Here is a 23,600-nt window from a genome sequence, read left to right as displayed (position 1 = left end):
CCTTTTTTTTTCTCAATGGCGCATGACCTGATTTGGCATAGAGAAAAGAATGTTGCTTTCAGAACAACAAATTCCCTTCCAGAATTGTAATCCTGAGGGCCATCATCTCCTGATATTGGGTGGTTCCAGAAAGAGGGCGATAGATCACTAGTGTTGAATTTGTATGTGACAAGCAGTGGGTTTTATACTTTGCCCAGACAACCAAAAACATATGGCCCTAGACCCACATAATGAGGAAAATATACTGATCCATGGCCAGTTGCTGTCACCAGGTCACTAAACCTATTTCTCCAGATATAAAATGAGACTATCTTGCCTCTCAGTACAAATGTAATAAAATCTAGTAATGCAGCCATGAAAATAAGCACTGGTCCATAACCCGAGGGCTTAAGAAGTCAAGGCTAATGAGAAACTGGCAGTATACAAAAAATAAATTGAATTTTGTCTCTTTTATCTTGGGTTTAATAGGAATTTGGATGTATTTTCTACAGAGAACATCCACATGTGCCTTATGCAGACAGGATGTAGAAAAATAGGAAATATTGTGCATTGATATGAAAATGAGCGGGTAAAATGATAAATGGGGATATGGCCCATGAAAATTTTATGATCCTAGTGATTTTTAAATCTACTAGCAAGTAATGAGGTACCAATACCTCAGGCAGAATCTATGGTGGCAGAGCTCCCTTCAGCATAGGGAAGGAGAGTATTACAGGGAAGCCAGGAGTATTTGATGCAAGGGGCCAGTGTTATTCTTCTGGTTTGTATCAAAAACATCTCCCCTGAACAAATGAGGAGTGGGAGGGAAATCCACGCTATTGTGGCTTCTTTGAAGGCATGTGAAGGGCCACATCCTGGCGCTGAGACCTGCCCTGATTCTCACTTGCCTTTTCTTCTTCTGCAAAGTCTCCATGCTGTACCCTTTGTGTGAGTGTCCTTATGACAGAAAGATCAAGGGGCTACTTCAGAGGAGCTTAAGCTTCAAAAGCTTTTTCCAAAAATAACAAAGGTGGAAGAAAGAAAAGAGAGACATGGGAGTGAAAACTGGAGCCAAATAAAAGAGCATGGAATGAGACATTTTAGAGGTGAAAGGAGCCTAAGAAAGCATGGAGCCCATCCCTCTCATTTAATAGAGGAGGAAACTCAGGTCCAGAGAAGACTTCCCTTAACAGATAGTGTTGCCCCTGCTATCATCCTGGGGTCCTCATCTTTACATACTGCACACCCATAGGTAGATTCGTCCATCCCCATGACCATGGCTTCCACTTACTATCACTTGTGCATGCCTTTAGACAAGAATTTTCCCATGCACTTCTGACATGTCCATTTAAATGTCTGAAAGGTCCATTTTAATTTTCCTATCTGACAATCCAATGTGGATGTCAAACTCAGCATATCCAGACCTCTGCTCCCTCAGCCAATCTTGCTCCTCCAGGCTGTGTTTCCTCTCTAGCATAAACCTTGACCTAGCCTTCTGGGGTTGTCCACATGTCTTCCCTTCCCCTAACCCCAACATCCAAGCAGTGACTTACTCTGCTAATTCCTCCCTTTTCACTTCTCCTCTGCGTTTTCCATTCTCCTTTCCAAGAGCAAGCCCTTCACTCTTAGCTTGACTCTGCATTATTCAGCCATCTTTCTAAAAGCATAAATTCAGCCATGTCTTTCAGTCCCCTTCATCTGTAGAGTAAAGTTCAAACTCTTAAACAGAGAACATGATATCCTTTGTAACCTGGCCTCTGGTGAGCTCCCCATCTTCGTACAACCTACCAAGAGCCATCTTGGTGTCTTCAGAAGGCACCCTGCCATCACTGCATGACTCTGTAACTTAGCCAAGATATGGCCAGGGTGTCTTCCCCTTGCCACCCACACCCTGCTAGTTAGTATAGCTCACTTATCGTTAAACTTCATGCATACATTGCCTCTTCTTTTCAGCCCTCCTGATGCTCTCTTCTTAAGAAGATGGGCCACTCTTGTTTTATAAGAGTGTTTTATACCCTCCTCTTTTATACCCTGACTCCATCCTGCGTATTCTTGGCAACTGACCCTTTATTGCATTACTAATTTTTCCCCTGCCCATTCTGATATATAAATTTCTTATGGGCAAGCTCATTCATATTTGTAATCTTTAGTATTTGGCATGAAATACAATTCATAAAAAGTAAAACACTTTTTAAAGGAATGAATGAATAACCAAATAAAAGAAAGTTCACACAGCCCACCAGTGATCAAGTCAAGCAAGAGCTCCTTGACCTTTCTTCCTCCAGGTTATGTTTTTTCTACTCTGTGTTGACCAATAAGAAGACCTTGACTTTTAGAGTGGTACCACCAATGCATTTTCTCTACAAAACTTACCTTGTCTTCAGGTTGAAGTGTTAGAACTCACAAGCAAATTGAAAATAAGAGGAAATGGGTCCCCAATTTCTAGAGCTTGTTTTCTCTCTCTTGTGAGTCAATTATATTTTAATTGTCCAAGAAAAATAATACAGACAGAAGGGTGCACACATGCATTGAGTGCCTTCAGTATGCTTCATACGTGGTCTCGTTTAAGCCTCATGCACCCCTCTGAAGTGTGTGCTGTTATCTACCCTAACAAATGAAGACCCAGAGGCTTTGAGGTTATGTAACTTGCCTGGGATCATCTGACTAGCAAATGTCAGAGTTGGGAGTCTAACCACGTCTGTCTGATTCTAAAGCCCATTCTCTTTCCCCTTCACTACACTTCCTCCCTAGGGAAACATAACAGAATTAGGGACATAAAATCTCAAGAAGTTTCACTAAAAGACATTCCTCTGTGACTCCAATAACAAATAGGGCTGAAGAGGCAGGAGCTATGAACTCTAACTCTAATCCTGTTGCATGGCGTGATTTTGAGAAAGTCAATTAACCTCTTATTTTCCAATTCTTCATATTCACAAATACGGAAAACACAGACTTTCCTTATCAGTTAACAGAAAAGAGTTACTTCACAGATAAGTTTGTGTCATTTGCTATAGAAATGCATTTTATGCAGTTATTTAATACTAACCATAACAGTACTCTTACTTCTACAAGAAACTAGTATTGGTCTAAAGGAAATAAGGCAGCTGCTCTAATGAAAATCAAACAGTGGACAAAAGCCTGATGCTCATTTTATTTTGTTTTAAACAAAGTCTTAGTTGAGAGTGTGAGACCTGTTTTTTTTTTGTTGTTTGTTTGTTTTTTGGCCTGGCGATATAGCAAAAAAAAAAAAAAAAAAAAAAAAAGAAATGGAGGAATGAAGAGATACTTAGGAGGGGAAGAGGAAGGACAGTAGGCGGGTGGCTGTTGAAGATCTTACGTTCCCAATTGATTTTTTTCCCTAGTTTAATAAATCCAAGGTGAAAATTGACATTGTTGCTTAAGCATTAAACACATAACATTCACAGCATTCATTGTATCTCAACGGCTACCAGCTGTTGACAGAACTTGAATTTTAACAGTGCTTTATAATGTAGAAATGTAAAAAGTCTAAAATTAAATGTACTGGACAGGGTGATAGAGAAAATATTCAAAGTGGAAGCACCATAGAAATACAAAGAATTACATTTTAAATTTTTTTCTGAATTTTGAGAGGCAATAACAGAACGAGGTCTGGTGTGGGATTCTTTCTCTGGATTGTTTATGAGCGAACGTTCTGTATAACCTTGTGCAAAATACTTAACTCTCTGAGCTTTTGTTATCTTTTCAGTGGGGGCGAGGAGTTCATGTTGTGAAGGAATTGGGCATCTGTAAAGTGAGGACAGTATTTTCAAGTGTCTTTGTAGTACTTGTGTTCTCAGGTTTTATAATGTTTGGGATACTAGATTTGGGCTCCAGATACTCTTTGACCACACCCAATGGCATGGCAGAAAGAAGCAGGAGAAAGGAGAGAGTTGAGGGCCCACATAACAGAGAACAATGGGAAAAGGATGGCAGTCTGTTCCTTGAAATTGTGGTACTTCTTTCAAACTAGAGCCTTAAATAAAGAGATTTTTTAAGTTGGAAGGAAGAATTAACCCTAACTCATAGAGGCTAAGTTCTTGAGCAGGAAACTTTTAAGACATTTTGTAGTAACTCTCATAATTAAGGGATGTGCAGGCTGAAAGAGACCCCGCTTGGTCCCAGCACTTGGCCTTCCTGATTCCACAAACCCCACACTGCCATTCTTTCTTCTGGGACCTGGGAAGACATCAGCTCCCTCACCAAGGCTCTAGCATTTTCTACAGTCAGAACACTCTCTCAGACATTTGATCCACTCTTTCCTTGTTTTATAAAAGTCCAACCTTTAAACACCTAATATGATTTAGTTCTGGTTTCATTTCTTGAATCTTTGTGTTGCTTTTTCTTCCTGGATCTCATGCTCAATGCTGCCAGTTTCTTTGTCCCTGCAGGTGCAGACAAATTAGCATAAAGAGTAAGTTGCAGAATTGGAGAACAGCAAATTTGATTTCAAAAGCCATTTCAGATTGAGGTCCATTTGGTGGCATTAGGAGCAAAACTAATAAACAAACCAGACTTTTTTCTACTCAAATTGATTTTTTTTTACATGACAGTATCCCTTTAGAAGTAGGATATTTTATCAAATTCTGATTTTGGCTGTCATGTACAGTGCATTTTTTGTTTCCTTCCTCATTATTGCTGACTGTTAAGTTACGTGGGTGGGCAAAAGAAAATCTTTTCTTTGATAATAAAAAAGAATGTATGTCCTTTCCAGCATCATTATCTGCTGGTGTGTTTTTATTACCTTACAGATACAGCATATTGTGGTTTTACATTCTTGGTGCTATCATGATTCCCGTTTTGCAGACTGGAAAAAGGGCCATACCTAGACTTTACAATAATGAAGAAATCTGGGAACCAGTTTACTCTCTCATTGTCTAAATAAGCATTTTTGATAACTTCTTTCCATTGGGTGGCATATATTTACTTGTTGTTTTTTGAGGGAAAGACTTCCCTATAATATGTGACAGAGGATCAGAAGAGCCCTCCGTGGGATTCCATGATCTAGGCCATCTAGTGAGGTGCCCGAATTCAGAATTCTCTGAACATTCCAGATCTCCCAAATGGTGTTCACATCTCAGTGGGTGAGCACTGTTGCTTACAAGGCACGGTGACTCGCCCAAGTTGCTCAATGGTGAGAAATGTTTGTGAGGACTCACGTGTCAGTGAGGGGCAGTGACCCCACAGGGATGAAGGCACAGGAGCTGTGCATCAGCCAACCCTCAAGGCAGGTGGACCTGGATCCAGGACAGCTGGGGCTCTGGGGTAGGGCTTTGGGAGATTCCTGGGCTGCATTGCAGTAATGTGCCCATCTCCTATCATACATCTTCCTCTCCTTTCCCTACCATCGCACCTGGTGTTTCCCTTTCTATGCCCCATGTCTTTTCTCTACCGCGGAGCTTTTGCTTACTCACCTTTTTCCTATTTCCTTGTCTCTCCAGCTTGAAGTGGTTCTTATGGCCCAGATTCCCCATCTGTGCTTTCCCTGTGCATCTCTCTGAGCTCTGCTTCTACTTATTTATGCCTGATTTGTTCCATATTCCCGATTTCACATTCCTACGAGTGAGAATCTGATGACTCACCTTTTTGTGTCAAACCACGTTGTGGATCACTGCCCATCCCACAGACGGGCTGCCCTTGGGTGAGGTGCCCACCTCTAGGGGGGCATGTGGAATGAAGGGCCTCGGGAAAGGCTGGCTGGCTTTTAAAGGAGGAGGCAGCATCCCCCGGAGAGGGCAGTTGACAGTCACCAAGATTGACACATCCGAGGCACTGGCCTACTGTCTTCTCATGAACCTTGCTAATACTGTTCCTCACCCTGAAGTTGTCTGGAAGCCTATGAGGAATGACTGGAAATTAATTTTCTAAGAGCTAAAATGTTTTCAAGGTCAGAAAAGGAGAAATCATTAAAGTGACCGTAACCAGGAGACATTGAATTTAGAGCTTTACATTTATGACTTTATTTCTTCCTCACAACAACTTTATAAAATAAATGTTATAATCCTTGTTGAGCTTTAATAAGCTGTTCAAGACAAGCTAGTATGAAGTAGAAAGGCTGATAGTCAAGCCGGGTTTGTCTGACTCCAAAATTATGCCAGCAAATTATATTCCTTCTGTACCTAGCTAGGTATCTTTAACTAACTAGCATGCTGGTCACCAGAGTCAAATTAGGCATCCCTGAAAAATGTGACTGCAATTGGAGCAGCAGTGGGAAAGCACCCCAAGCCAGTACTGGGAAGGAGGGGAGTCACTCTGAGATTGAGGGGGAAAAGTCCCTGATATCAGCATGATGGAGTTGCAGCACCTCCTCGAGGTGGTTTCACCCCCAGCAAAAGTGAACGCGGCATGCAGAAGGCTTTTGTGACTTATATTAACACAGATCCATCATTAATATGACAAATATGCACACCTGCAGACTTAATTGCTCCCATTTTCTTGAGTCACTGATAAGTTTATGGCCTGCCTCAATTCCAGGAAAACTGAAGCAATTGAGATTGGGCGAAAAAGTCTCTTTCTCCAATCAATCTGCAGCAGAGCCAGTCTCCGGCCCTGATGACAGACTTTCTTTCTAGACAGGATAATTAAAGAGGCAGAGTGAGTTACTTCTCAAAGTCCCTTCATCTTAGCTTTATCATCTATAACACAATCTCAGAAACTCTAAGGCCAGGTGTGGTGGCTCACACCTGTAATCCCAGCATTTTGGGAGGCCGAGACAGGCAGATCACTTGAGGTCAGAAGTTAGAGACCAGCCTGGCCAAAATGGTGAAACACTCATCTCTATACTAAAAATACAAAAATTAGCCAGGCACGGTGGCTCAGGCCTGTAGTCCCAGCTACTAGGGAGGCTGAGGCATGAGAATCACTTGAACCCCGGAGGCATAGGTTTCAGTGAGCCAAGATCTTGCCACTGCACTCCAGCCTGGGTGAAGTGAGACTCCATCTCATAAAAAAAAGAAAAGAAAAGAAAAGAAAAGAATAGTAACTCCAGCAGAGAAATGCTTTTCTTCTCCCACCCTTCCTCAAATGACTGGCCCTTCATTCTGACCAAGGATGCACTTCCCCCTTCATTTGTTTCCCATCGCAGACAAGGCAGGGTAGGTTTTCTGGCTTGCTTCTGTGAGGATGGTGGATGGTGTGAGGGATTCCTTTTTCTTTCTTTCTTGTCTCTCTTTTTTTCTTTTCTTTTCTTTTCTTTTTTTTTTTTGAGACATATTCTCGCTCTGTTGCCCAGGCTGGAGTGCAGTGGCACGATCTCGGCTCACTGCAACCTCCACCTCCCAGGTTCAAGCGATTCTCCTGCCTCAGCCTCCTGAGTAGCTGGGACTACAGGCTCGTGCCACCACTCCCAGCTAACTTTTTGTATGTTTAGTAGAGACGGGGTTTCACCATATTAGCCAGGATGGTCTCGATCTTCCAACCTTGTGATCCACCTGCCTCAGCCTCCCAAAGTGCTGGGATTATAGGCGTGAGCCACCACGTTCTACCGGCATGAGAGATTTCTATTGCAGTTTGAGGATCCCTCACATAAGATCAAAAGGTTTGTTCATAAATGGGAGCTCATGCCTGTAATCACAGTGCTTTGGGAGGACGAGGCAGGAGGATCACTTGAGGCCAGGAGTTTGAGACCAGCCTGGGCAACATAGCGAGACCCTGTATCTACAAAGAAATGAAAAATAGGCTCAGTGGTGCACATCTGTAGTCCCAGCTACTCGGGAGGCTGAGATGGAAGGATTGCTTGAGCCCAGAAGTTGAAGGCTGCAATGAGCTATGAATGCACCACTGCACTGCAGCCTGGGCAACAGAGCAAGAGCTTGTCTCAAAAAAAAAAAAAAAAAAAAAAAAAAAAAAGAAAGAAAGAAAGATAAAATGTTGCTCAGAGAAAGAAAAGCAATCTTCTTGCCTGAAGCTTTCTCCCTCCAAATTCAGATTCAGCTTGTTATAAAAAATCAAAGACAACACAAAGTGGCGTATCTTTCTTCCTTTAAATGACTAAGGAAACCTCCAGCAAAGAAAGCAAAGCTACTTAGTATTTATTTATTTTTTTTGATAAGTGAAACCTTTTAAAAGTCAAGTTTTTCTTTTAAAAAAGCAAGAAATGGCTGGGCGCAGTGGCTCACGCCTGTAATCCCAGCACTTCGGGAGACCGAGGTGGGTGGATCATGAGGTCAGGAGTTCAAGACCAGCCTGACTAACATGGTGAAACCCCATCTCTACTAAAAATAAAAAAATTAGCCAGACATGGTGGCATGTACCTGTAATCCCAGCTACTCAGGAGGCTGAGGCAGGAGAATAGCTTGAACCTGGGAGGCGGAGGTTGCAGTGAGCCAAGATCATGCCGTTGCACTCCAGCCTGGGTGACACGGCAAGACTCCATCTCAAAAAAAAAAAGCAAGAAATTGGAAGATTTAATAGATTATTAAATAACTGTATATAAAACAATGGGTGTTAAATAGAAATTAATTTGTAACCACCAGGGTTACAAATAAGAGATCCCACAAGATATGAGAAAATGGTGCCAGTTAAAAACTACCAAATTATTTTATTATTGCAGAGGCAAAAAGTGAGAAAAGTAATGATGAAATAATTATTTTCAGTTTTTATTGAAGAATTTGTGATATTTCAACAAGCATGTTACCTCTTGAAATTGAAGTACTAAAATAAGTAATAATGAATACTGAGAATACCACAAATCAGGCAAGCAGATAAAAATAGTTAAATTCCTGGTGCTGCATAAAACACATATGTGCATCATGAAGAATTGCAGAGAAGTTAGGAAAGGAGATATCGAAATATCTAATTCAACCTTATCCAGCAAAAGATCATTGTCTGCAAGGACTCTATCCCCTCGATGAGTCAGACCATTAAAGTTGATGACAACAGATGAGATCTGTAAATGGAACCTAGCATGAGTGTAAGGGAGTACAGTTGTGAAGGGGGACATGGTAACAGTGGGAATCTGTACAGAGAAACCAAGCCTGAATGAGTGTCCTGTAGGGGTGTGCCATACATATTGATCAAGGAGATCGACTTAGATTTTTAAAAAGCTTTTGATAGATCCTCCCTTTAAGATCTATTTTTTGAAAAAATGGTAAGTTACTATATTTGTTGGGCATGGAGACTCAGTTATTATGAAAGCAATATGATTAACAATCTTTTTAAAGGATTTAGATGATACTGAACCTTATACTAAAAAGTCAAGTTAATGGAGACAGACCGTAAGAAGATCAGTGTTAGAGGGCAGAAAAGAGAGATGATTTTCCTGTGACCAACTTCAAGGTAATGCCCTCACAGGTAAAGACTCCAGCTATAGTTATGAAATAAAAGGATCTTTGTCAGATCATTAATGATTCAGGAAATAACTTAGAGTTCATTAAAATCATTCTCTGAAAACACTGACCTTACATGAAGTCGTGGCAAAAAAGGGGGAACAAGTGTCTTTATGAAGGACATGAGGAACACAATAGTATTCTACCCTTATGTAGAGCTGTACTGACTTTTTTTTAACCAGGAATTTAAAAAGGTTATTCTTGTCACTAATCTTTAATGAGAATATTAATATTACTAATAATGATAACTCATATTTCTAAGCATTTCCATGTGCATTTTCACTTTAACAGCCCTGTGATAGATGTTTGTGTTATCTCCATTTTTTTGAAAGATAGGGAAACTGAGGCATAAAGCTTTCAGAGGTAGTATGTGCAAGAGCCTTGCCTCAGACTCCAGTTTCCTGATATTAGAACCCTCCCTGTTTCTGCAGTGCCACATTACTCTGCCCTAGGGAATGTATTTAATGAACCCAGCAAACGTGCACAGAAAAGTAACTGTAATAATCAGTAGGAAGTAGGTGTGGTTCTATGAAGGTAGAATAAAAAGCCTGGCACATACTAGATGCAATAGCCAAATAAGGATGAAAGAAATATGAATGAGTTTCCTGATACAAGGCAGACCAAGAGAGGAATGTGATTCAGGCTTATCACATTAAAGTATATGTGACCTTGTTCACCAAATATTCAACTGCTAGGACTCAAAGTTTTTCAAACCTAAGGAAGATGAGTTTAGGGCAAATGAAAGGAAATACTGCTTAACCCTGAAGGTATGATGTATATGAAACTTGCTTCCCAAAGTGTAGTACAATTGAAATATACAGATATAGTAAACAAAACAAAAAAATACTAAACAGTTTATGAATGAAAGAGACAGAGTCAGTTGCCAAGTAGCTAAGACTGACCTCAGCTTTAAGGTTGATGTCTGGGAGGATGAATATCCCCTGGCACAGAACTACCTTCCAGCTCTGGGCCTTTTTGGCTCCAGCATGAGGAGTAGATGGAGAAGCTATCAATGCTGTATACCTGTCCCTAATTTCTGTCTTTGTGTCCTGATTTAAGGTGAATCATCCATTCATTCCAGTTACTGTCACTTTTGTTTACAATCTAGCTTATATATGAAACTACAGCCATATTCCTTTGGGATGTGTTCTTACACATCAGAGGAAGAAAACCCAGCACTTTTATTTTTTCATTTTGCAAAACTCAACTAACATTGTTTTAGTTAAAATCTCAAACTAATGGGCCAGTGCTACCATGAAGTATGAGAATATGAACACAAACATTCAGACACAAGCAGCACTACAGTGACCAGCACACGTAGGTGTGAGGAGTGGCACCACTGATGAGTGCCACATGGTGCATAGACTTCATCTATTTTCTGAAAGCCATTTTTCATGTAGAATGCATGCCTCCTGTTTCTTATTACCAGCCCCTTAAAGTGTATTTTGTTTGGAGGGCTTGTAGAGGAGGGAGGGCTTTAGAATTCAGACAGAAAACATAGAAGGGGCAATAATAAAGAAACTGTCCTGTCAATGTATATTATTCCCAGCTGAGCAACAAGATACCTTAGCAATCAAGTGACTTTGTATTTCTTTTAAATCATTCTCCCAGCAGGGATTAGATGGCTAGATCAACATTTCCATGGAGATATGCCTGTCAGGTCATTTAGAGGTCATCTTAACCCCTTCAGTGATGAGTACCTTACACAAATTAGCCTACAGAAATGGGCCCAAGGCAGTGTGGAGAGTCTTTAGACCAGTAACAAACCAAATACTATGCAGATGTGATTCTTCAGGAGAGTCTGTCACAATGAAATCACATCAGATTGCCATATGATTTGTACACTGTTGTGAATAGGCTAATAACTCAATTTCAGTCTTGGATCTATAAGCCCATACTCTTCAAACTCCTGACAGTGTTTACTGTTGATGTATATCTTCTGTATACCTAATTCATTAAGCTGAAATACAAGCATAGTGGCTCATGATTTCTCAGTGTAAATAAACATCGGTTTATTGCTACAGCACAGTCTGTAGCAAGAGCACTGTGCCAGGAGTCAGAAGGCTGTTATCTCCATCTCATTAGCTCTAACCCTTGAAATTGTCACTTACCCTCCTTGGCCTTCTGGTTTCTAATTCTGTAAAGCCTACCACACAGAAATGATGAATGAAGAGAGGACCTTAGAAGAAAGGCCTTTGCAAGTTGTAACACAGGGATGATAATAAGGTATTCTTCATGTGCTTGAGTCTTTGTGGAATTCCCTTTCCACTCCACCTTCTCAGGCTGAATGATGCCCCAGAGATACCTAAGATTACTATCATGTCTCAGCCTTACTCTGAAGGAACTTGAGGTCCAGCCCCCATTATGGCAATTGCAAATCACAGAGAGACAAAAAATACCAGCAAGTTTTAGAGTGAGAAGAAGCGTTACAGTTCGCTTATGCCTCATTTTCTGTAGGAGAAAATGGCTTAGAAAGAAGAGCCAAGAGAAATGACTGGCCCTCCAGCTTGGGCTCCCTGGCTGTTTGTATGTGCAAGAAGGTAGTGCTCAGGGCCAGCAAGGTAAGCTCAGGCCTCTGTGGGAATGGGGTGGAAAGCCTGTTCCCTGGAGTGAGGATGAGAATGGAAGGTTCTACTTGAGTGCAGTACTTCTTGGCATTTATGATACCAGGTGCTCACACAGACTAGTCTACAGAGCAGGACTCAGTTTACTACTGATAAAAGCATAACTAATATTTTAATATTGCACCCATTTGCTCCTTCCCTCTTCCCTGACCACAATCACCACCCCGATGTCCTGGAAGGAACTGCCCATTTGAATTCATGAGTGCCTTGCTAAGTGCCTGACAACAAGCTCCCTGGGGCTGGCCTTGCATGCCAGCCTTGAATGGGCCTGGATGGCATGGCATCCCTCTGTGAAAGCCCCCATAGCCAAGTCTTAAAAGCATAAATAGTGTACGTGGAGTTTTATCAGAGACATCTAAAGATTGTTCAATTTGCTAATGAGCACTTACAGAAATGTACAAATACAACTTGCCCTGGGCTTCTCAACTGGAACTGAGCTGATTCCTGGACTTATGAAGACTTTTAAGCAGCTGAAGCTATTTAAAGGCCTAATTTGCTTAATTCTGTTAAAGATTGTTGTGATAGTAATAATGGCAACAAACAGGATTAATGGTGATGATGATACTAGTGTTTGTTAAACTCCAGGTACTGCTAAGCACTTTGTTTGTATTATCCCAAGACTGAGATTTGCAAAGTGAGAGAATGAATGTTGAGATAGTGAAAAACAACGGTGGCTTTAAAACCAGGAGACCTAAGATTCCCCACTCAATTGCCACTCCCACCCCTACCATTCTAATATTTACACACTGGGTGAACTTGGTCAAGTAGTTTGACTATTCTGGAACTCAAGTTCCTCATCTCTAAAATACAGATATAAATACTCACACGAAAGGGTCATTGAGTATTAAGTTAGTTCATGAATATTGAATGGGCTTCTTAGCAGAGCCAGTGCATAATAGATACATTATTACTTGTTGAGTTGAATCTTAGATGATAAGAACAGAAATACAAGTGGATGAGAACTAATTGGAAATGGAGATGAATCAAAACAGTTTAGGACAGGCAACAGGCTATTCTTCTTTTGTAACTCATTTCCAGGTGATATTTAGTCATTTTCAATTCTTTTCTCCATTCATTTTATAAGGCAAGAGCCATAGAGAGGATCTTACTGAAATCATTTAGGATCAGAAAATTATGGCAAATACTAATCTCTTTGTTAATGAAAGACCAGGAGTGTAAGACAGAGGATTTGGAATGAACAGATCTCTCACTGGGTCTAGTATACACTTTTCTTATAATCACCTTATGACCAGTCTTCTGACTTTTTCCAAAATTTCGGCATCCATTTTGCTTCCAACACATCACTGCAGGAGAGTGGACCTCAAGGACTTGCAAAGCTCAAATCAGAATTCCAGTCCTAAAGCTTCAGGCTTCAAAATGACTTATTCTCATTACAATGTATGAAATGATCTGTAAATACATATTTTAACATTATGGAGTTTAAATATTATTACATACCTTACTTGATGTCAGATTCTCTTAAATGCCTGCTGTTATTTCAATTTATAAAGGTCAGTCGGGTGGCAGTGGAGAATAGAAATAGATATAAGTAAAAAATCCTTTTACCAGTATATTTGCAGCTCAGATAACCCTGCCTTTTTCAAAAAGCTTTGGGCTTTTTTTTTTTTTTTACCCTTTCAAATGAGACTTTAATGAGTATCATGTGGATAAACTCTTTGCAGAGGTTTGAAAAGATCCAGAGAAACACTGTGGTAGGAACAAGCAAATCATTTTGGATGAAATCACAAGTCATTTGAATGCCTCCTCATCTGTCTGGTTGTGTCAGAACCTTCTGGCTGCATTTTCCCCCCACAGGAATGTTTTCATCTCCATGGCTAGGTAAATAGAATGTTCGTGTAGTTGCTCGATTGCTATTCATGCCAGCACAGAGTAGCGTAGAGTGACCTACTTCCAGCAGCATCCATAGAAAGCTTCACTGCTTTCCATCAAGACTGATTTAAAAAGCCACCCTCTGCTTCCCACAGCTCCCGCCCCAAACTGCCCCCAGAGACAACAAACTATGGACTCTCCAGGGTGCTTATTTCCTTTCTCTCATCACTCCTGCTTCTTGTGTTGGTTCATTTTAGTCCATCCTAGCCTTTTGGCAAAGGAGAAGCGGGTGGATGGGCAGCTTCAAAAGAAGTTAACATTGCAGATTTTTAGAGTCTAGCTCTATAAAGGGTGGAGCCACTGAGAGAGAGATCAGGCTACTCTTATCCACATAAACATAACTGATCAAAGGTTAATAATTCATTGAAAATTATTTGGAAGCATCTATATGTGGATGATTTTTTTTCTTACTGGGGACTGTTGATTGGAATTTCAATAGGTCACTCTCATGAGTTTCAATACAGCCACTCCTTACCTTATAAATTGATAGGCTGGATTGAGCTGAAACATTCTAGCACTTTGGGAGGCCGAGGTGGGTGGATTGCTTGAGCCAGGAGATTGAGACCAGCCTGGGCAACATGGTGAAACCTCGTATCTAGAAAAAATACAAATATTAGCTGGGCGTGGTGGCATGTACCTGGAGTCCCAGCTGCTTGGGAAGCTGAGGTAGGAAAATCATCTGAGCCCCATAGGTCAAGGCTAAAGTGAGCTGAGATCATGCCACTGAACTCCAGCCTGGGCACTGGAGTGAGATGCTGTGTCAAAAAAAGAAAGAAAAAGAAAGGAAGGAAGGAAGGAAGGAAGGAAGGAAGGAAGGAAGGAAGGAAGGAAGGAAGGAAGGAAGGGAAAGAAGGAAAAAAAAAGAAAAAAAAAAAGAAAAATCCAAACTCCAAGAGAAAACGTCTGATTCGAAAAATTTCTGCAAAGACCTTTATCCAGGTGCCATATAGAAAAAACAGCCTGCATCTGATTTGGGGTCTAACTAGAGCCAAGTGTCACGTTTGGTTTTGTGTCATTGAATAACATGGTTAGAGCTGGACAGTTCCTAGAGAAATCTAGTCCCATGGTTTGAAGATGAGAAAGTGAGCTCCAGGGAGCTTACAACACTCCCATTCTCCAAGCTTCCTGTCCAGTGCTTTCTCTAACCTGCCATTGTTTCTCATCACTGAATCACTCATGCTTTGAGGCTCTGTTGTTTTTGCCTTTAAGGGTAATGTCACCAAGCAGGGAAACAGAAATTCAATTATCCTCCTCCTAGTCACAAGTGGATATTTCTATTCCAAATCCCAGCAAGTCAGGAAAATTTTGGTTCCTTGAAAAATGAACCTCCTGTGCTTCTGTTGGATGAGAGCTTTTTGAAATTTTAAGCTATTTTGCTCTAAAGCTTTTGTTCCACATAGTTCTGTGGCCATTGCTCAAGCCTGTTTGGAGAAAGAGGAATGAGAATGAGATGAGAGGAAGCAGCTCTATGGCAGTGAGTTGAATACAGGAACCACAATGAGAACTCCATTCCCAATTGTTCTCTGAGCATCTTCACAAAAGAGTTTCCTGGCTATGCTGTTTTCCATATTGCTGTTCACTTAGCCGCCAGGCCAATATAGGCACAAACTTCAGGCAAACCATCAACGTTTCTGACATCTGTGCTAGCTGACTTCAGGCCCAGCAGGGTGTCCTGTTTTCTGTGGCTCTCATCTGGGATGCGGGATTTTAGCACTTCAGAATGCCATACCGGATGGTCCCTATGGCGAGAGGCATGGAGGCTCAGCCAGCTCAGTCCAAGGGCCATCGTTTTCCGGGTTAGTCTCATTTCCTCACTTTTCCTGACTTTGTTCCTCCTCTCTGCATCTTTCTCCTTTGTCTGTTTTTCATCTGTCCCTCATCTTCCTTCACAGATGGCCAGGACATTAATGTGCTCCTGTCATTATGTTTATGAAACAAGTTGGGGTCTTTAGAGGATCCCTTTCCACAGACATTAAGACTTGGGTCACGCTTGATACTAGGGTGAAGATTTGCAGGATAATTAGTGATCCCCTAATGTTATTAACCCTTGACTTAAGCAGGTTATTTTCTTACAAAGGTGTTGAAAGTTAATACCGCTGTTAATAGTTTCAGTGAGAAGACCATTATGAAACCATGTGGGAAACTAGACCTACCATCAATATCTTTCAAACTCTGAAATTAGAAGGAAAAAAGAACAGAAGAGGGGGGTATTTCTATCATAGGCCTATCATTGGTTACCTTAATGATAGTAAGTATCTGACAGACAAGACCCATTTGTTATTCTTCGTGTTTGACAGTAGGTTTATCACTACCAAAGTTCGAAGCTCAGTCTTTATCACATAGGGAAGCTCATAATGGCTGCTGAGATAGCAGAGGGTGGAGGTGTAGCTAGATTCTATTTTTAGAGATGCCTCTTTTCCTTTCCATTATATTTCTTTCATAGAGGTTAGAAGGCTCTTCATAATACCACACTTAATAAAACTGAAAACAACCAGCAAAAGTAATAACCCAGAGACACCCTTCAAACCCCTAACAGCAAGTTCCCCTCATAGGAGTGCATCTTATTTGTCCTCCAACTGATCCAGTTCTTTCTTAACTCTGCTCTGTGAACCCCCCCTCAGAAACCATACTAGATTTGGTTTGGATAAGGGTTCTTAGACTAACAGCAACTTTGAAACTCCTAATTTAAGCAAAGTCTTTTAACAGTCAGTCATAGCCATCGGGGAGTGTCAACCTCAACCTTGAAAGACTGCAGGGTTAGTTCATCAGGTGCCCTCAACATGAGGCTAAAAATTGACCAGTTAATGCTTCCTCCTGCCTTGACCTCAGCAATCACAGCAGCCTCATTAGTACTCAGCTGGATTCAGCTTGCACTCAGCCTTGCTAGGAGTGAGAAAGGGTCCCAGAATACCAAGACGGCTCTAAGTCACTCTAAGCTATCCAGTGAATTAAAGTTCTTTGACAATTTTCCAGGTTAAAATTCATATTTGAATTCAAACTGTCAAATTCTTTGAAAGAGGGCATCATGGATCTGGTCCTCAATGAGGTTGTATTTTGGGAGAAATCCTGATCCTGACAAGATGTGTTTTCTTAGCAGCTCAGTTCAGGGACTGCCAACATGAAGAAATGCCCAAAGAAGGAACAGGGCACTTGGATGGTAAGGGGAAGTTGTAATCCCTGGAAGAGGAATTTTTGAAGCAAAGTTTCCAGTGTCCTAATCTAACCCCACAAAAAGTGCTACAAGCTCACAATCCACAAGCTAACATTAGAACAATGACTAAGGCTAATCTAAAAGTGATTTCATCTCACTCTCCTTCCCACTGCCTTTCCCTATCCCTGATTATTCTCTGCTGTGACTTTCCCTGCCCAAGATCTCATTATTCCAATTCTGTATTGCATGCAGAAGCTCTAAATTATCTTTCTTAGAAACCATGCATCTGTACCACCATGAATGAGAGCCTTTCTCACCAGCCTGAGGTCCAGTGGGAACATGGCCCGGGTCTTGAAGGCTCTGATCAAATCCTCCGAAGCCTGTCCACCCTGTGTGCAGAGGGAAAGGAGAAGTGGAGTTTGGGTTAGGCTTAGAGAAGTTTTGACATGGTTTGAGATATTAAACTTTTCTTTATAGATGGTTATATGAAGCACAACCTTGTGGACTTAGAATCATAGAATGTCAAAGTTACAACAAAATCCTCAAGTTCATCGACACAGATCCTCCTTGTTCAGATGAGAAAACTCATATCAAGGCAACTCATTCAAGGTTACTCGTACCATACCTAGGCCTCCTCCACCTCAACTCACTATTTTAGTCATTGCAGACTATAGGATTAGAGTTATAGTAAGATCTTATTGAGTCTGGTTTCCTGCCATTGTCTTTCGGGGTCTTCGTAATCATTCTAAATTGTGGCCTAGTTCATTCCTCTGCTTTATAAAACCATAGGTGGCTTTCCATTAGTTCTGAACTCCTTAAGTGGGCATTCACCACGTTCACAGTTGTCACCAATCTGCATTTTTCGCTGCTGTCCTGGGCTATTCTTCTCCACCTCATGCCCCCTGCAGCTTAACTAGACCTCCTGTGGTTCTGCAAACATGTGTTATCCTTCTGTTCCTTTGTACACACTGTTCTCTTCATCTGGAATGCCCCTCCAACATTTTCTCCCATTTGGTTCCTTCCCATCCATTTATGCCCTGCCAAGCTCCACTCTGCATTCAGCACTGCTATTACTTCTTAAAGTACTTCATCATGATCATGTCTTAAGTTTTCTATTAGATTGAAACCTCTTTGAGAATAGGGACCATGTAACACAATTTGCTGAATGTGGCAAATATAGTGTGCTCCAAAAATATGTCTTTTATACAAGAATAACTAGCACCCTGGTTTCCATAGATTCTGGGAAGTTCCAGACATTTAGGGGGTGCTGAGGGATGTGAGATTTGTGGAGGAGAAGAATGGACACACCAGAAATCAGGATACCTTCCCTTTCTTGATGTCTCAGGCCCACAGTGTGATGATGGCATTGGTGCTCCTGCCACCTGTGGTATCTTGAGATGACTGAGTAGGATCTCGTTGAGACTTTGCTTATTCAGTACCCTGTGAAAAAGGTTCTATCTGAGCCTCCTCGGCACCCTCAGCTGGGCTTGGGCAGGCGTAACTATCACCTCCCAAATTTGCTTTTGCGAGCCTCATGGCAGGCTTGCATTGGTAAAGCGATTTCTGAGCATTTCCTCTTCCTGAGATATTCTGCTGGGATCCAGACCAGTATGATTACATTGATGTTCCAAGCTCTGATCTCAGTCCTATCGGTTAGGAAACTCACAAGACACTTACTGTGCCCTGTGTGGTTTTTCATTGGTTGGCCCAGGCCAGATGTAGCATACATAAGTAAATTCCTGGTTTAGCATTGTAGCGCTTCTGTGTCAGATCTGTCAGGAAAAAGAAAAAAGCCAAGGCAGATGCTATCATTAGGTAATTATCTTGAAACTGAAAAATGATGGGCACCCTTGGTAGGCATGGTGCCCTCTTCCTTCCATCCTTTGCCTTCTATGGTGAGTCTAGTCCAGGCAGAATCATGAACTCACTGTCTGTAGAGATGGGCATGAATAACCCACAGAGAGGTTCTGAGGGTTGGCCTGGAAGCCGAGGCCAGAGGCTGTGCTCTCAGCCCACCTCCCCATGGGGGTACTTTGTCAAACCTTCACTGTACCTGTTCTTCCATTGGTGCTACCATGCCTAGGACCCTGGAGCAAAAGACCTTCTTCCTCATGAAAAGCCTTGGACTGCTAATAGGTATGGAACTTCTTGAGCTGATGAAATGTTCTGGGATTAGACTGTGGCTGCACAACTTTGTGAATATATTAAAAACCATCGAATTATATACTTGAAAAGGGTGAATTTTATGGTAGGTGAATTATATCTCAATTTTCAAAGAAATCATGGGATATGAAGACCTAGTATAAAAACTTAAAAGACTGCAACATAAAAGCTCCTAAATGACTACATGGATTTAGCTAGTCAAGTGTGCTCTCTGTCTGTGCATGCTCTGAGATTATGTTGTCTGGTGCATGCGTTGCGGGTGGAGGGGACAAATTGTTCATCCACCTCAGCCTTTGTTCTGTGTCAGACTGGGGTGACCTTGGTCTAGGAACCTTGTCTTGCTTCCACAACGGAAACAGAGGTAATATGCCTGACCTATTTGATGAGGATCTCCTGGGAAATAAAAATCTGGTTTGCCAAGTGCTTTAGAGGTATGAGGTGCTAGATCCTTCAGAATAGTTACAGGAAGGGCTGAGTGGCACTCAGATGTGTATGAGATAAATCCTACCCTGGGGTGGAACCGGTGCAGGCAGGAGGCTGGAGGTGTCCTGCTGTGGGTGATTTAATTGTGTCATCAGGTGCTCTGTTAGGAGCTATGACAGCTTGTGATTTTTATGTCTGGGGTTAGGAGACAGAGTTTGGTTTCCGCTGCAGTAACAGGACAGGCACTCACGGGAGGAGAGTGTGTTTCTTGGGAGGAGGCTTTGGGGCTTTGATTTGAAGGCATGAGTAATGGTTGGAAGGATAAGCGCCCAAGTGGGGAATGGAGTTTGTGATTGTCAGGCCTCCTCTGAAGAGTCACGGGTCACTGCTGCTCCAAGCATGCACCCCCACAGACATGCCCACAGGTTTCTCCCCACATGGAAATCTGGAAGCCTCCTTAGTAGAAAGAGGGACTCTTTTCCTGGAGAAGTCTGTTCATAGCCTCGCTTAATGATTGAGGCCATGCTTATAGAAAGCCAGGACTGGGGTTCAGGGGATTGTCCGTCCTCACACCCTCTGCGCACTACAGCTTCCTGGATGCTTTGTCTGAGTTCATGGACAGCTTAGCAACCCAATGGGATGACTGAGTCCTCTAGGTGGTTAGGGAGGGGCCAAGGATGGAAGGGATCTCTGATCCCTTCCTCTTTCAGCCCTGACCCACACTCTTAATTGTACCTTCTCCCTCATCTGTGGGATGGTAGGACAATACAGGGAATCGTATCAGTGTCTTCTGAGACAGGCTAATGACCTGTGGCTCATATAAAGCCTTCTATTTGCCCTACCCTTAGTGGACCAGCTGATATTCTTCCTTTTCCTCATCCTTATTCCCCTATCAATGCCTGAACATACTTCCCCTATTTCTCTACCTATTGAAAGGAAGTCCACTTGCCCGTCAAACCCATTACCAGTATCATCATCCTCAGAGGCTACTTTCCTCCCCTCTTCTACCCTCTACCCAGACAAGATTACTCTTTTCTTCTTCTGTGTTCCCACAAAACTTTGCCACTGGTGTCAACACTTGTCACATTTACTCATGGTGGGCTGCTTTGTAGAATTTGTTGAGGATCTCGTTTAGATTAGTATCTGAGTGCCTGGAACAGTGCCTGTGCATAATACATGGCCAATTCATGCCTGTTGGATAAACAAACCAATCGATAAATAAATAACATCAGTTGCGCCCTCCCACAAACACTGAAATATATTTATAAACTCCATAAATACTTAAAATTGTTTTCCTTTTTATGGTTGTGGTACTTGATGAGAGAATACATTCTAAGTGTGTCTTATTAAATCTCTTTTATGTCTGTGAAATTATTATATTTTTTTGGCCAAAGGAATAAATTTTTGGAGAAGAAGCCTTGTCTTTAAAATAAAATGGCCAGGCCATATGGCTCACATCTCTAATCCCAACATTTTGGGAGGCCAAGCTGGGAGGATTGCTCAAGACCAGGAGTTCAAGACCAGCCTGGGCAACATATGGAGATCCTGTCTCTACAAAAAATAAAAAAATAAATTAGCTGGGCATGGTGAGGTGTGTCTGTGGTCCCAGCTACTTGGGAGGCTGAGATGGGAGGATTGCTTGAGCCCAGGAGGTTGAGGCCACAATAAGCCCTGATTGCACCACTGCTCTCTAGCCTAGATGAGAGTGAGACCCTTGCTAAAAAAAAAGAAAAAAAAAAGAAAAATTTTGTAAAGCAATGGTTTACTAAACGTGTTCAGCAGAATACTAGTTCCTTAGAAATTTGGGAGAGACTAGGTTAATCAGGTTTTTCTACTGTGTTACGTCTCGGAGCTTTGATATAATATTGCTTGAGAATGCAAAAGATAGGAACATACACACGGTGTATTTTGCAGTACTACCTTAGCACCAACTACAGTGCTAGGGGCATAGTCAGTTTTGGTATTTTGCTATTAAGTCATTGATGCTAGTCTCGTGCCTCAGTCTCCATCCCTGAGAACCAAGTGAGTGTGTCTGTGATAAGGGCCCGATTCTTCACTGTCTTATCCGTGTATACCAATTCTGCTCTGCAAAACTGAAGAAAAAAATTAAAGGGAATTATAACATTACTTTACCTGTCACAGCAAGTTAGCAAATATCTCCAGTGGACTATGCAGCAAATGATTGTGGTTTTAGAAATAACCTACCAGCCCCAGTTGCTCTGCAGTAACCTCCCAGCACTAGTCCATAAATGCCAGTTGTCTGCACAGTAATTACCAACTCTCTCCTTGGTAAATGTACGGGTATGTCTAGGAATAATTGCTGGGGAACTCATACTTTCAAATTTACAAGAGGCAAACAACCTTGTATTTACCTCAGGGGGTATCAGGTATTCAAACTGAGCTGTGTAAAAGATCATAGAAATAAGGGGAAGAACTTGAATTTTCACTTTGATATTTTTTTCAATGGGTGAGAGCCTGGCTCACTAGATTTATGGTGGGAAGACCTACGGGAGATAATTGACTTCTTCTCAGGGTCTCTTCTCTTCTTTGTGGTTTGGAGTAGCAGTAAAATCTGACCTAACTATACATTGTTGGAAACTTCTGTTGGCTTCAGACGAAACTGGCTAATTGGTACAAGTGGCGAGGAAGAAAATGAAAAACTTGGTCCCATCCAGATTCTCACCTGTGCCTTTGGTGTTCATCTTCTAGAGATCTCAGGGAACACAGAGGATATCCCTTTGGTGCGCTGGAGGCAGCAGTGGCTGGAGAATGGCACTTTGCTTTTTCACATTCATCACCAAGATGGTGCCCCAAGCCTTCCTGGACAAGACCCCACTGAAGAACCCCAACATGAGTCGGCAGAAGAGGAGCTGAGGATCCTCCACATCTCAGTCATGGTAAGAGCAGAACAGCCTTAGCCTCTCAGGCCATAGCTTACGTTACCTTGACATTAAGGGTCTTGGTGTCATAGATATCACTCTATCAGACCCAACTCTGTAATGATCATTGATCATGTTAATAAGTAAATTTCCCATTTCTGCGAAATGCATCCACCTGTGATGTAAGTAATAATTGTAACTATTTCTAACAGTACCATTCTCCAACTGTTTTCTCTAGGAACATGCTCAGATATGAAGAAACTTTAACAAACCAGAGATAATATTAGATCAGGGCAGCCAGGCACAGTGACTCACACTTGTAAACCCAGCACTTTGGGAAACCAAGATGGATGGATCACTTGAGGCCAGGAGTTCAAGACCAGCCTAGCCAACATGGTGAAACCCCATCTCTACTAAAAATACAAAAATTAGCTGGGCACACCTGTAGTCCCAGCTACTTGGGAGGCTGAGACCTGAGAATTGCTTGAACCCAGGAGGTGGAGGTTGTGGTGAGCCAAGATTGCACCTCTGTACTTCTGCCTGGGTGACGGAGTGAGCCTCTGTCTCAAACAACAACAAAATTAGATGAGGCTAATAGGTTGTTATAGATGGGAATTATCCAATTAGTATATTGGAGAATCTTAGAGTAGTTGCTCCACAAATGTTTGTTAAATGACTGACTCTCCAAGCTGCTTGCCACTACCAAGTTCTCTTTTCTCTTCTCCCAGCCAGGAGGAAGCCAGTAAACTGGCTTTCTCTCCTCTTACAATAGAGGTCATATGGGTAGACACTTGCACCTCTCTCTAGCTCAACTCAGATCCCTTACTATTAGCATTCCTTCTCCTACTTAGAAATTTGAAGCCTCAAAAAAAGTTGGAAGGTTCTTTCTAACATTGTAGGAACTTATATTCTAGAATCTCACTGGAAAGTAAGTGCTATGATGGCAGGCCAGGGTTTTTGTTTAGTGTTGTTTTGTTTACTGATGTGTCCCCAGCACCTAGAACAATGCATTCACATAGTTAATACTTAATTAATATTTGTGGAATAAATGAATGAATTTCCCAGTGAAGAGATGAATAAAACCTGTCACACTTGGTGTTTTATGTATTGATATTGTATTGGTAAACAAACACATTGTCTGCTCTTA

At 41.7% G+C, this 23,600-nt stretch overlaps 1 protein-coding gene and 1 long non-coding RNA gene across 3 annotated transcripts in view; one reads left to right on the top strand and one right to left on the bottom strand.

Moving 5' to 3' along the window:
• ASTN1 (astrotactin 1) overlaps positions 1 to 23,600 on the top strand; it is a 311,909-nt gene that overhangs the window by 88,067 nt on the left and 200,242 nt on the right. For both annotated transcript variants that reach the window (XM_055254545.2, XM_055254543.2), the window contains exon 2: positions 22,284 to 22,471. In XM_055254545.2, coding sequence (XP_055110520.1) covers positions 22,284 to 22,471 — 188 coding nt within the window. The remainder of the gene's footprint in view (positions 1 to 22,283; positions 22,472 to 23,600) is intronic.
• LOC134734019 (uncharacterized) lies at positions 1,063 to 6,361 on the bottom strand. The gene is made up of 3 exons (XR_010117450.1): positions 5,580 to 6,361; positions 4,281 to 4,382; positions 1,063 to 1,677 (listed from the first exon to the last, which is right to left on the bottom strand). It is a non-coding gene; the product is annotated as an uncharacterized lncRNA (long non-coding RNA).

This window comes from Symphalangus syndactylus, chromosome 12 (genome assembly GCF_028878055.3).
Source record: "Symphalangus syndactylus isolate Jambi chromosome 12, NHGRI_mSymSyn1-v2.1_pri, whole genome shotgun sequence".
NCBI lineage: Eukaryota > Metazoa > Chordata > Mammalia > Primates > Hylobatidae > Symphalangus > Symphalangus syndactylus.
This window is presented reverse-complemented; position numbering and strand designations above follow the sequence as displayed.